The sequence below is a fragment of the Aotus nancymaae genome, unplaced genomic scaffold, assembly GCF_030222135.1.
Source record: "Aotus nancymaae isolate 86718 unplaced genomic scaffold, 86718_ANA_hifiasm-v0.15.2.pri h1tg000067l, whole genome shotgun sequence".
In the NCBI taxonomy this organism is placed as follows: Eukaryota; Metazoa; Chordata; class Mammalia; order Primates; family Aotidae; genus Aotus; species Aotus nancymaae.
This window is the reverse complement of record NW_026988482.1, coordinates 15,314,738-15,328,406: the sequence shown is the minus strand read 5'-3', so window position 1 is coordinate 15,328,406 and position 13,669 is coordinate 15,314,738. Positions and strand designations below refer to the sequence as shown.

Sequence of the window (13,669 nt, the reverse complement as noted above, 5' to 3'; positions counted from 1 at the left end):
CCTGCCATCACCAATGACAGAATTTTTTTTGATTATTGTCTTCTGGTGAAGCATATTTATACTTTAGTACAGTTACTAAGCCACTGCTTACAATGCCAGGAGAATCTAGGAGCTGGCTGCATAGTTTATAAGAAATTCATACCTCTCTAATGTGAATGCATGTTTGAAATCCTTATTGATTTTAAAATTTTGTATGGTCATATGTCTGTTAGCCATCCTTCTCCTTGTCACTTAGTGTCTTTTTTGAATAGTATCTTTTTTTTCTTTCCAGGCTAAACATAGATTCAGTTACTTATTTTCTCTTTCACACAGAAATCTTGGCAGATTTTTCGAGGTGGGATCCAAGAGGTGGCTCTGGGAGAGACATGAAAATTTGAGAAACAAACATTGTTTAGGTAGATGTAAAGAAGCTTCTGAGCTTGAGTAATTTTTTTTTTCCCAACAACACACATCAAGAACCAGATTGCAAATCTACTTTTGCTGTAGTTTGAAAACTGCAGTCAGATTTGAAAAACATGCAATATGGGTATTATTACTTTATTGAAATTCTTTTTTTTTTTTTGAGACGGAGTTTTGCTCTGTTGCCAGGCTGGAGTGCAGTGACGCAATCTTGGCTCACTGCAACCTCCGCCTCCTGGGTTCAAGCGATTTTTCCACCTCAGCCTCCCGAGTAGCTGGAACCACAGGCACTTGCCACCATGCCCGGCTAATTTTTGTATTTTTAGTAGAGACGGGTTTTCACCATGTTGACCAGGATGGTCTCGATCTCTAGACCTCATGATCCACCCACCTTAGCCTCCCAAAGTGTTGGGATTACAGGTGTGAGCCACCACGCCCGGCCTGAAATTCCTTTTCAGTCTCCATGTTTCTCTCTGCTATTTATCTTCTGACCATTTCTTTTCTCTCCTTTTTCTGATTTTGTATTTTCTCTTTGTTGTGTTTGTATACTTCCAACCAGCACTTTCTAAAACACTTTTTCCTTATCTGACCATAACTACTTAAATGACCATAGAACTTACACAGTACTTTAGTTGCTGCATTTGTGAAACCGAATGTTACATTTCATATTTACAATTTAGTAGAATTGCTTTTTACCCAACATGGGTCCCAAGTGTTTTTTTGTTTCTTTGTTTTTTTTGAGATGGAGTCTCCCTTTGTTGCTCAGGCTAGAGTGCAGTGACATGATCTTGGCTCACTGCAGCCTCCGCCTCCTGAATTCAAGCGATTCTCCTGCTTTAGCCTCCTGAGTAGCTGAGATTACAGGCACCTACCACCATGTCCAGCTAATTTTTGTATTTTTTTTAGTATAGAGGAGATTTCACCATGTTGGCCAGTTTGGTCTCGAACTCCGGACCTTGTGATCTGCCCACCTCAGCCTCCCAAAGTGCTGGGATTACAGGCATGAGCCACCACACCTGACTGTTTTTTAAAAATCCTTTTGGTCAGTGTCTCCTAGTAAAATAGTGTCTCTAGTTTTGGTATAAGTGTTAGTATAAGTTTTAGCCTAAGCTACTAAAACTAAAACATATATATGCACCCCTACACACTGGTATATATAAACATAAGAATGACAAATATATAGTATAGTTTTTGTAGAATGAAAAATATTTACCTGTAGGTTTGAATTGATATTAACAAAGTTTGTATTTACAAATAACTTCCATGTTTGAAAATAGCAGAGACCCTTCCTTTACAGTCAGTAAAAAGAATAGTAACTTCTTCACCCTGTCTGAAGGCTTCATGATAAGGTTTTTGTCTGTGGTGTTAGTAAAGTTTGAGTTTGAAGTGGATTTCAAATAGGAACTTGTGAATAAATGTCCAGATCAAAGGAAAAAGGGGAAAAGTTGGGGCTATCAATATAATTAGAAAATTTCTGAGCCACTTTTATGGCTTATAATTATACAAGTATATGCTTATATACATGCATGTATATGTGTGTATGTCCCCACTTAAGAAAATGGCCATGAGCAAGGAGTTTGGTTTTTGCATTAGGAAAGTGAGACAAAGTACTGCTGGGTGGGTTTGCCATTCCCAGCTCCCATAGCAAGCCATAAGGCCCGCCCAGTTTGAAAAATAGTACACCAACTCAGACTCTTGGCTTTTGGCTAACATTTTCTGTGAAAATATTTTCGCAGAGTAGATCAATGAGATTCACTTACCAGAAATACATTTACATTTAGGTTAGAATGCCTCTGTTTAGGATTAAGACATACCTATTACTGAAAATAAATGTTATTCAGCATTTTTACAACCAATAGTAATTGTCATTGAATACATGTATTAAATGATAATCTCATTTTGCCACACATAGCCTAGTCTCTTTTTACATTATATATTGGCTTTATTATCTTACAAAGTAGCTATCCATTTGGGCAACATACAGATGGCTATGAAGGTGTGAATTGAATTTTTGTAAGTGCTGATTGTTTTCTGAAGTACTTTTATAAGGTTAAAGCTAATGGACTTTAAATATCCATACCATCACATCATGTATATGAATCTTTTCGGTGCCTGGAATAATATCTCATCCTCTAGGAAATAACAGAGCATATACGTTATTTCATCAACTGAAGTAAAAATATTCAAAACCAGATTTAGAAATGACAGTATATCAGTTGTTATTGGATGCCTTTTTATATAAAGGAATTTCCTAATTTGTTTTACTTTCTTTTCCAGATTTTTTTGTTTTTTCTGTGATTTTTTTATATGCTTTTATATTATTCATCATGTTGTATCCAGTTGCCTATGTTGACCAGGTTCTTGAGGTAAGGCTTTATTAAACACATCATTTGTTTGGGGAAAAAGAGCAACCTGTATACATTTCTTTTTTTCCAGGATCTCTTATTTTCATATATTCTAAGATACAGTTATAGTAACCCAAAGGTACTCCACTAAGAATAAAGAACCTAATTAAAACAATAGCTTTTATTGGTTATACCTGTTTAATCTCCGCTTCTGGTTTCATTTTATTGTCTGCAAACAAATTAAATGTCCCTTGGTCTTTAAAAACAAAGAAGTCTTGATCCTGATATCTGTTACTCCTCTCTTCTTTACCAGGCTTTTTCTTCAGTAGTCTACACATGCTCCCTTTTCTTTTTTGGCCATTTAGTTCTTCATTCTTTTCATTAAAAACTTTCTGAGTAATGAAATAGTTGTTTTTCATTGAAAAGAATATACACACATATTTAAGTTGTTAACCATAATTTAAAAATAGTAAAAAGATAACACCCTGAGTGTATCATCCAACTTAAAAGAAATGAACATTTCCTGAGCATGAGTCAGTGACAAAAAGAAAACAAAAAAGGGTAGCATTACCAGTCAATAGGGCACTCTCGTGTACCTGTTTTGATGATTTTCCCCTTCATTCCCGGTTTTCATGATATACTTACCATATATATTTGCAGTCATAAAAGATAGTTTTGTGTACTCTTGAACTTTATGAAGATGTTATCTTGTTCCCTTTTCTCTGTGACTTGCATTCTCCCATCAACATTGTTTGTTGATACATGTATTTTATTTTCACTGCTGTGTAGTATACAGTTGTAGGAATGTATTAAATTCATTTCTCCATTCTTCGTTGGTAAATAATTACTGAACATACTGTTGCTATGAACATGTTTTTACATGTCTTTTAGTGTATAGGGGCAAGTAATAGTGTATCAAAGAGTGAAATAGGAGTGGTTTATACCAGGTACAAGCAGTGAGAGGGTGGTGCAATGCTGTAGAGAATTTGAAAGCAGTAATTAAGCTCACTAGAAGTCCATCTGCTTTTTAAATATTGCCATGTGCTGATAATTCCATACACTTCCAGTGATAATATACTCCCTTCACTACTACCCTTGGAAAACCACTAGGGACAAAAGGTTCCTCTGGTATATTCTAGTGTAATGGTGAGCATGTACTCTTCAGCTACAGTGTGCCAAGTTGTTTTCCAAAGTGATTGCCTCAATCTTCCATCAGTGTTTGACAGCCTGTTGTTTCACATCATTGCTAACATTTGGTCTTGTCTAGTGGGTGTAAAATGTTCTATCATGATGGTTTTAATTTGCCAATTAATTTTACTAATAGAATTAAGCATTTTTCATTTGTTTAGTGGCCATTTTTATTTTGTCTGTGAACTGCCTCTTCGTGCCTTTTGCCAGTTTTTTCTATTAGGATGTTGCCTTTTTTAAAACTTAGTTTTCAGAATTTCTAATGTATCATATTTGATTGTATAGTGATAAATATCTTCTCCCAGTTTGTGGCTTGTCTTTTTACTTTGTTTATAATATCTGTTTTTAAAAAGCAAATTTGCCAGGTTCAGTTGCTCATGCCTGTAATCCCAGCACTCTGGGAGACCAAGGTGGGCAGATCACCTGAGGTCAGGAGTTCGAGACCAGCCTGCCAACATGGTGAAAACCCTGTCTCTACTAAAAATATAAAAATATTAGCTGATCATAGTGGTGGGCGTCTGTAGTCCCAGCTACTCAGAAGGCTGAGGCAGGAGAATTGCTTGAACCCAGGAGGTGGAGGTTGCAGTGTGCCGAGATCGCGCCATTGCACTCCAGTCTGGATGACAGAGCAAGACTCCATCTCAAAAAAAAGGAAAAAAAAAATTTATAATCTGACAAGTCAAATTTAATAGTTTATTTGTTCCTTTGTGTCTCAGTTTGGCAGACTTGTCCACCTCAAAGTTATAAGGTACTCTTCTTTCACATTTAGTCTTTAATCCATCTGGAATTAATTTTATGTATAGCTTTTGAATAGGGATTAGTTTTCTTTTTCTTTTTTTCTCTTATGAATACTCATTTGTTTCAGCAATTGCTTATTGAAGTTTGTCTTTTCCCACTGATACTCTCTTTGTCTTATATCAGTTTGCCCCTCCCCTCCTCTCCCCTCCCCTCCCCTCTGTAGACAGGCATCATATATAAGTAATTACAAGCTGTTTATTTCTGACATTTCACAGTCCTTATGTGCTTTCTCTGTGTTTTTCATGTCTTAATATATTGGTTACAGTGATAGTGATACCCTTGTCTTACTCTTGTCTCTAAAGAAAGTATTCCTCATATTTCACCATTAAATATACTATTTGGTGTGTATTTCTAGTATATGTCTTTATCAGGTTAAGGAAGCTCCTTGGTAGTACAGTGTTGTTAACATAAAAGGTTTTAAAATTTTATCTAATGCTTTTTCTTTTCTTTTTTTTTTTGAGACCGAGTCTCGCTCTGTCACCCCAGGCTGGAGTGCAGTGGAGCAGTCTTGGCTCACTGCAACCTCCCAGGTTCAAGCAATTCTCCTGCCTCAGTCTCCTGAGTAGCTGAGACTATAGGCATGTGCCACCACCCCTAGATAATTTTTTTAAACTTTAAAATTAATTTTAAAATTTTTTTAATTTTTTGAGACAGAGTATCATTCTGTCACCCAGGCTGGAGTACAGTGGTGTGATTTCAGCTCACTGCAACCTCTGCTTCCCAAGTTCAAGTGATTCTTCTGCCTCGGCCTCCCAAATAGGTGGGATTATAGGCATGTGCCATGACACCTGGTTAATTTTTATATTTTTAATAGAGCCCAGGTTTCTCCATGTTAGCCAAACTGGTCTCAAACTCCTGACCTCAGGTGATCTGCCTGCCTCAGCCTCCCAAAGTGCTGGGATTACAGGCGTGAGCCACCACACCTGGCCTGTAGTTTTAGTAGAGATGGGGTTTCACCATGTTGGTCAGGATGGTCTCGATCTCTTGACCTCATGATCCACCTGCTCAGCCTCCCAAAGTGCTGGGCTTACAGGTGTGAGCTACCATGCCCGGCCGACTAATGTTTTTTTCTACAGCTATTGAAATGACCACACGGTTTTTCTCCCTGAAGAATGTGATGAATTATAGCTGATCAGTATTCAAATATTGAACTAACTTTGCATTTCTAGAATATATTCAATTTGGCCATGATGCACTCTATTAAACCCTTTGGATTTAGGTTGCTATGATTTTTGTTTTGGATTTTTACCTCTGCATGAATGAGATCAGATTTAATTTTCCTTTCTTGTATGTTATGGACAGGTTTGATCTTAAAGTTATATGAGTTATATAACTTAAATTACGAAGTTTGTGAAATGAGTATTCCATTGCATGGACTTTTTCATAATTTGTTTAGTCCTGTTTTGCTGGATATTTAGGTTGGCGCCATTGTTTTGGTACTATAAACAATGTGGTGTTGTAAATCCTTGCACACTCCAGTTACAGACAAATATTTATAGGCTAAATATGCAAAAGTAGAATTGCTTGGTCTGAGGGTATCTGTAATTTTAATTTTCCTAAATCCTGCATTATTGAACTTTGAAGATGTTTTCAGGTTATAGCCTTACCAGCAGTATATGTCTGTTTCCTACATATTTCATTGAGGGATTTAGCACTTACACTAAAAGAAGAAAATAAAATGCATTTACATTTCTCTCTGGCCAGACATGTCTTCTGTTTCACAACCAACTTTTTCTTGAAATAGTACCACATTCAGCTCACTTCCCACACTTTCATCAACTAGTCTGGCATCTTCCCTGTCAATCTACTGAAACCACCCTTAGCAAGGCCATTAACAGCCTCTTACTGGTTAAGTCCAATGGCCTTTTCTCCTTAACTGATTTTTTTCCAGTCTTCCTTGACTCCCTAGCACTATTTAACTAGTTAGCTATGTCATCATTCTTAAGATACTCTGTTCTGAAGTTTTGTGATGCTTAGCTGCCTTTTGGCCTTTTCTTACCTCTGTGACTCTTCAATCTCATTTTCCATTGTAGCTCTACTCCCTCTGCCCATTGCTTGAATGTTAAGAATCCCTTTTATTTCTGTTCTTATCCCTCTGGCTAGTCAGTACATTCTGATGATGTCCCCTAAAGTCATGGCTTCACCTGTAATCACCATCTAAATGTTAAAGGCTCCCAACCTTTATAACCTGAGCCTAACTCATTACTAAGCTTTAGACCTGCATATACACTGATAATTGACTATTAACTGGATCTGTTCCACCCAACAGATCCCTCAATTTCAACATTTTAAAAACTAAGCTCATCATGTTCTCCTTCAGCCCTGTTTCTTCTTTGTTTCTTGGTACCACTGAAGTCGGAAGTGTGCATGTGTGTACGTGCGTGTGTGTTGTCTATTCATCCTTGCCTTTTCTTCCTCATTTAGTAGCTAGGCAGTTGTTAGATTCTTTCAGTTTTCTTATTCTAAACTTCTTTCTGTCTTTACTACTATTCTGTTTTTTAGGCCTTAGAAATTAATCAGATTTAAAAGTGAACACTTAGATTGTTGTTTCTTAACTTCATCTGTGTAGTTCTTTTATGAATTTGTCTTTATAATTGAGTTTTGACCAGTGCTTCATTATTAGATTGGTACCTCTTTTTTTTTTTTTTTTTGAGTCAGAGTCTTGCTCTGTCGTTCACACTGGAGTACAGTGGCAGGATCTTGGCTCACTCCAGCATCCGCTTCCCGGGTTCAAGTGATTCTCGTGTCTCAGCCTTCTGAGTAGCTGGGATTATAGTCACACAACCACCTCGCCTGACTAACTTTTGTATTTTTTGTAGAGATGGGGTTTTGCCATGTTTCCCAGGCTGGTCTCAAACTCCTAGCCTCAAGTGATTTGCCTGCCTCTGCCTCCCAAGATGTTGGGATTACAGGCATGAGCCACTGTGCCTGGCTGGTACCTCATTGTTTAAAGATGGCATTTTATTTTAAAAATAGAAAGTTGTTAGACATTCATGCGCTAGTAGATCATGGACTTTTGAATCTGAGTGAATAGGATTTGACTCTAACCTCAGTCACTTAATATTTTCTTTAACCTTGAGTTACTTAAACTTTCAGTTTTATAATTGGAAATATAATATATACCTTGGGGCATTGTTGAGGATTAAGTAGATAATGTATATGAAGGTATTTGGCACATCATAGCAATTCAGTAAATTTAGAAATTATGATATAATGCTACAATATGGACTACATACAGCAATTTTAACTCTAAATTTTTTTTTGCATTACAGATAGTGTGTGTACCGTATCAGTGGCGTATAACTATGCTCATCATTGTTCTTGTCAATGCCTTTGTATCTGTCACAGTGGAGGTAAGCACTTCTATAGTCAAATGTCTGCCATATTGCTTTGGGATTCTTGGGTAGTTTACTGGTAAATGGGAGAAGAGGGCAGGTAATATAATAGAAAGCCACAGAGTCTCAGTTTCATCTTAGGCAAATTCATTTAGCCTTCTCTTCTTAACTTTTCTGTGAATTGATAATGGTCATATTAAGGGGTGTGACTTACTTGCAGTCATACACATAGGAAAAAATAAGCAATGTGATAATAAAAATTAATGATGAGTAGAAAGGAGAGAAGTTTGGTGCCTAAGTGGCCCATGAACAGATGAACCAGTGATTGTGAAATCAGAGTTGGCACGTGCCATCTGTTTTCTGATGTACAGCAAAATTTCCCATTTAAGGGAGGAAGAGGTAGGGCCATTCTCCAGGAAACATAGTGAATATTCATAGCAAGATAATTTATTGAAAGTAGAAAATAATAATCCTTCTGGACTTAACCTAATTTCAATATTGATTATGGAACTTCCTCCTTCGTATTTGGTTTTGAGTGGTCTCTAGAGGTCTGGAGTACTCCTTGATTCATTGTATATTGTATAGTTACCCTCCCATTAGGATTGCCTTTAGGTTAGTGTCTCTAAAAGGAGTTGGCAAGTTCTCATTGATGGCTTATTAATAAGCTTTTGTCTGCTTTCAGAACTACTATCATAACTAACTCTTAGAGTGACTATAAGAAATGGAAGGGGGAGATACAGTTGTGATTTTTAAGTTCAGAGTTTCATAGTACAGGCTTTTTGATTAAAATAAAGGTAACTTTTTTGAGAAATATATATCCATATATTTCAGTGATAATAGCTCTGGACTTAGAAATTATGCTTTATTTCAGTTATCCCCCTAAAAGATGACTTGGTATTGAAATTTGAGATATGATGGAAGCATGGATATTATGGTACTGACCTTTCGAAGTTGCCCAGTGAAATGTGTGTGTGTGTGTGTGTTTTCTATTTTATGGGTGCTAGAAAGCACATGTAATATATTATATTCTAAAAATTCTTCCTTTTTCTACAGTGTAAGTTCGTCTTTTCACAGAAATGTTACTTATTCTTACTATCTAAAGAATGATTTGTGTTGGATGCTGATGAAGTTATGTATCTATAGATATGGATATAGAATTTATACTAGATATTCAATGAAAATAACAATTGTTAAGAAAGACTTCAAATTATGTAAGCATCACTTTAATATGGGAAAGACTTGAGGATTTATACAAAAGCTGAATTTCATGGAAAATTTAGAAGTCTCATTTTATCAATAATTTTATGGTTTATTTATATTTGTTACAAAAATCCTGTCATTCTTGATTAAGTGAAATTCTATATATGAAAATGAAGAAAATTATGTTTTTCATCAGTTATGCAGCATTGTGATTTTTTAAAAATGTGTACATTAATAAAAAAATAACTTAGTCATTATTAATTCTTAACTCACTGGAATGTCTCAGAACTTCTTCCTTGACATGGTCCTTTGGAAAGTTGTGTTCAATCGAGACAAACAAGGAGAATATCGGTTCAGCACCACACAGCCACCACAGGTTGGAACTCAGCACTTATTATCCATTCTTCATGTCTCTCTAGGCTCTTTTGCTTGTATACTCTGCATTCTGTAGTGTGTTCTTGTTCTGTTCTATTATGTGTTACTTCAGCCTTTTTTCTTATGCATGGCATTGCATTTCTTAAAAGAAGCCCTAGAAAATTCATGGCAAACATTTTTTAGAGGCTTTTCAAGATCAGAAATTTCATAAGTCTCCTTTCCATTCCAATCCTGATCTTCTATTCATGTAAAAGTCTTGTCCTCAAAGGTGAGAGTTAATTTTTCCATTTCAATCTGCTATAAATTTTGTTTTTGTTTTTCATGAGTCACCTTAGAAGCTAAATGAGATTTATATAAACAGAGTTTGCAATGAAAATTGTTTCTTGGATCAGAGTCCAAATGCCAAAATTTTGAAGAATGATTTCTGATTTCTTGTCAATTACTGTCCCTTAATTTGGGGTGGCTTTTTGGCTTTCCCCAACGTTATATACCTTATCATTCACAAGATGATGTGCCTTTTTTCATACAAACTATGGTTTAGGACAGTTGACTTTTGGGGCCTGTTAAATAGCCTATCTTTTGAAAGGTATCGCAAGTTCTGTAGTGAAGAGAGAAGAGACATAGAAGAATAAAACCCATTTCCTAGTGTTAAGATATTAAAGTATAGTTCTTGGTACAGATACAGATTGGACTTAGTTTTTAAACCCATACTATGAATCAGAGCTCTTTGGGGCATAGAGAACTGAATAAAGTATCACCCCTTCATTGCCTTACCCATTGCTCTTTAGAGATGGGTGATGTGCTTTACAGATAGGCCTTCTGAGTCTTTCATGCAGCCTTGAACCACAGGAAGCTGGTGGAGATGAAGAGGACTCCCTGGCATTTTTAAGTTGGGTTACCCACTTAGTTTTAGCCAACTTGTACCCAAGTGGTAACTTCTGAGCTTTGTTTTGGTAATACAGCAGGCCTGATGTCCTGGTGTAATGCCACAGGATTGCTTTATGAGAGGGCCTGCAGAGTACCGTTTCCATTTTCTAATGTTTTATGGTGAATAATGATGGAAGGCAGCAGCAACTGGAATCAGCCTCAGTTTTCTTTTCTTTTTTTTTTTTCCTGAAAGCAGTATAATACCAGTTGTCCCTAGTAGTGGGTATGACTAGGGTTGTACAATGGGCTCAAGTCATTTGGCAAAATCTCGTATGTGTGTACACACACACACACACACACACACCCCCCAACACCAACCCACCTACCCCTGTACATATAGTTAACCTCACTACATTACTTCAAAAGGTTATCTTTGGCTTATATCATCAGTTCTCATGTGAAATGTTTACATTGTATCCTAGGCCTAGGAAAACATTTAGATTTTTTATATTCTCTAAAGAGATCTCTGACTTTTGATCTAAATAAGAAATACATGTTTTGAAGGTGAATAATACCCTGGTTTAGTTGAAAATATCATGAGGTCCCTTAAAAATATTTGGATTGGAAGCCTTTCCTGGCTTTTCAACCAAAATTAAATGGCAGATAATTCTTTTATTTGTCTCTGTTTTCTAAAAAATTATTAATAAATATCTGCCCTTTTTGTGAGACCAGGGTCTCACTTGGTCACCCAGGCTGGAGTGCGGTGACACAACTATGGCTCACTGTAGCCTTGAGCTCTCCAGGCTCAGGTGATCATCCCACCTCAGCCTCCTGAGTAGCTAGCGTTATAGGTGCCTGCCATGATGCCCAGCAATTTTTGTTTTGTAGAGATGGGATTTCACCATGTTGCTGGGTAGATGGAACTATAGGTGCATGCCATCCCAGACCCAGCATTTTTTGGGGGGGTGCCGAGGGTAGGTTTCTCCACGTTGCCCAGGCTGGTCTCAAGCTCTTGAGCTCAAGTGCTCTGCCTGCCTCAGCCTCCCAAAGTACTGGGATTACAAGTGTGAGTTGCCACACTCGGCCTGCCCTTCTAATTTTTTTTATTGCATTTTATGTTTTGGGGTACATGTGAAGAACATGCAAGATTGTTGCATAGGTACACACATGGCAGCGTGATTTACTGCCTTCCTCCCCTTCACCTATATCTGGCATTTATCCCTATGCTCTCTCTCTCCACCTCCCCACCCTCCCACCCCCTGCTGTCCCTCCCCTATTTCCCCCCAATAGACCCCAGTGTGTGATGCTCCCCTCCCTGTGTCCATGGCCCTTCTAATTTTGTAAGAGTTTGTGTGTCTTCCTCTGAAGTGTTCAGGGGAGAGTGAAGGTAGACTGGTCCAGAGCAGTGGGCCCCACCCAGCACACCCTGTGTGTCACCTGATTCTGAGAATCATCAAATAGACAAGAATTTAAGTCTTCCGTTTCTGTGATCATGATTAAGGTGTGTTTTTAAAAACCTTACTGGCTTTAGGAAAGAGAGTTCTTATAACCTCTCAGCACAAAGTAACCTGCTTTCTTCTCCGATGCTTCCGTGTGTAGTGTTGCTTCACTGTTCATGTTTGTGGCTCTCTAAGAGGCAGTCATCAGTTAATCATATTACCATAAGGCCATGGTTCTCAATCAGAGGTGATTTCCCCCAGCTGACATTTGGCAGTGTCTGGAGACATTTTTGGTTGTCACAATTGGCAGCCCCAGTTGTTAATACTTATTCTCTGACCGCCCCCCCCCAAAAAAAATCCTTTGTATCAGTGATTTTCAAGCAAGGTTATTTATCAACAATGCTTTTTTCCACCCTTGACCTACTGAATGGAAATCTTCAGTGGAGGCCCCCAGCATCTGTGGTTTTCCGTAAAGCTTTACCCCGTTTGAGGAGATCTGTAGTATTTTCTCTTTAGAAGCATTTGTGCCTACCTTGTGTCTGGTAAACTGAGGTCACTTAGTAGTGGAGCTAGAATCATACTAGCCTGTAATTTGATCCTGCCTGAAGATTTATGCCCAATTTATGTTTTCTTTTTTGGTGAAAAATCCAAAAAAGTAGTCTTTATGGTATAGTGGTAGTCTTTATGCCACTTAGAATATTGTTTGAGCTTATATGGACAGAATGTTAATGCTAAGTTTCTGTATTGGTTTTATATTCAGGATTGGTATGGAAGAAGACTTATGAAAACCACAGCGCCATTATAACATTTTTTCCTTCAAGCATGGCATCATATTTTATATACAGCCCGTGAAAACATTTTCTAAGTGTAAACTTGACATTTTTGAAAGTTCTTTTTAGTTTCTCTGCTGAACTAAGCATGGTAGCCTCTTTACTTCTCTGAGGGGTTACATTTGGTCACTGAAGCGTTCCTTTCAGGAACAGACGGAAAGATCCAGTTGCTACAGCTGCTGTGCTCCCTGCTTGAAGGACTTGGCTCTGGATGTTTTGGAGAGGCCCGCGCGCTCCTTCTAGGCCCCTGCTGTCCTGCCTCATGGTCTCTGTGTTACATGGCACTCGCCTTTCCCTTCACCATCGTCATCTTTCCCCTGGCTGATCTCTCATTCCAGCATGCCTGTAGCACCTTTTATTTTCTCTTCCAGTGAATTATATTGTGTTTGAGATTGTGTTTGGTCTGTTTGTGTTTGTGAACTAACAAACCTGTGCTTGCACATAGTGTATTTTTTTGTGTATGATACTTGCGGGGAGGTAAGGGTACAGGAACAGAATGTTTCCAACTAGAGTAGAGCAGGGGGATCCTTAGTGTTCCTCATGACTTTTTAAAAATTGTGACAAGTGTACATTGTTTTTAATAGGGTTGTGAGGATTTTTTTTTCAATGTGTAAAAAGAATCCTATTCAGTTGTAGTTCTATTTGCAGTTAAATTAATTTTAATTGTATTGGTTGACTTACTTTCTACAAGTAGGGAACAGTGAATTGAGGTATGTGTGTGTGTGGCTTTCCTTAACTCAGCTTGGTACGCATTGCCCTTCACACTGGCAGACTCTTTGGACAGACAAGGCCTATTATGTTCCTGCTTTTTAAAAAAAGTCAACAGTCAACATTAGCTTATTTTCTGTGATCATATAACAGTGCTACTTAAAAGTGACAGCTTTTGAATTGAT

The 13,669-nt window shown here is 37.5% G+C and overlaps 1 protein-coding gene across 7 annotated transcripts in view; it reads left to right on the top strand.

Annotated features, from left to right (window-relative positions):
* Positions 1-13,669, top strand: part of ATP13A3 (ATPase 13A3) — a 94,702-nt gene that overhangs the window by 75,744 nt on the left and 5,289 nt on the right. For 5 of the 7 annotated variants that reach the window (XM_064366943.1, XM_012448952.3, XM_012448954.2 and 2 more), the window contains 3 exons: positions 2,677-2,765; positions 8,003-8,083; positions 9,552-9,641. In XM_064366943.1, coding sequence (XP_064223013.1) covers positions 2,677-2,765; positions 8,003-8,083; positions 9,552-9,641 — 260 coding nt within the window. The remainder of the gene's footprint in view (positions 1-2,676; positions 2,766-8,002; positions 8,084-9,551; positions 9,642-13,669) is intronic. The other 2 variants (XM_012448956.2, XM_064366944.1) reach the window with 1 other exon arrangement.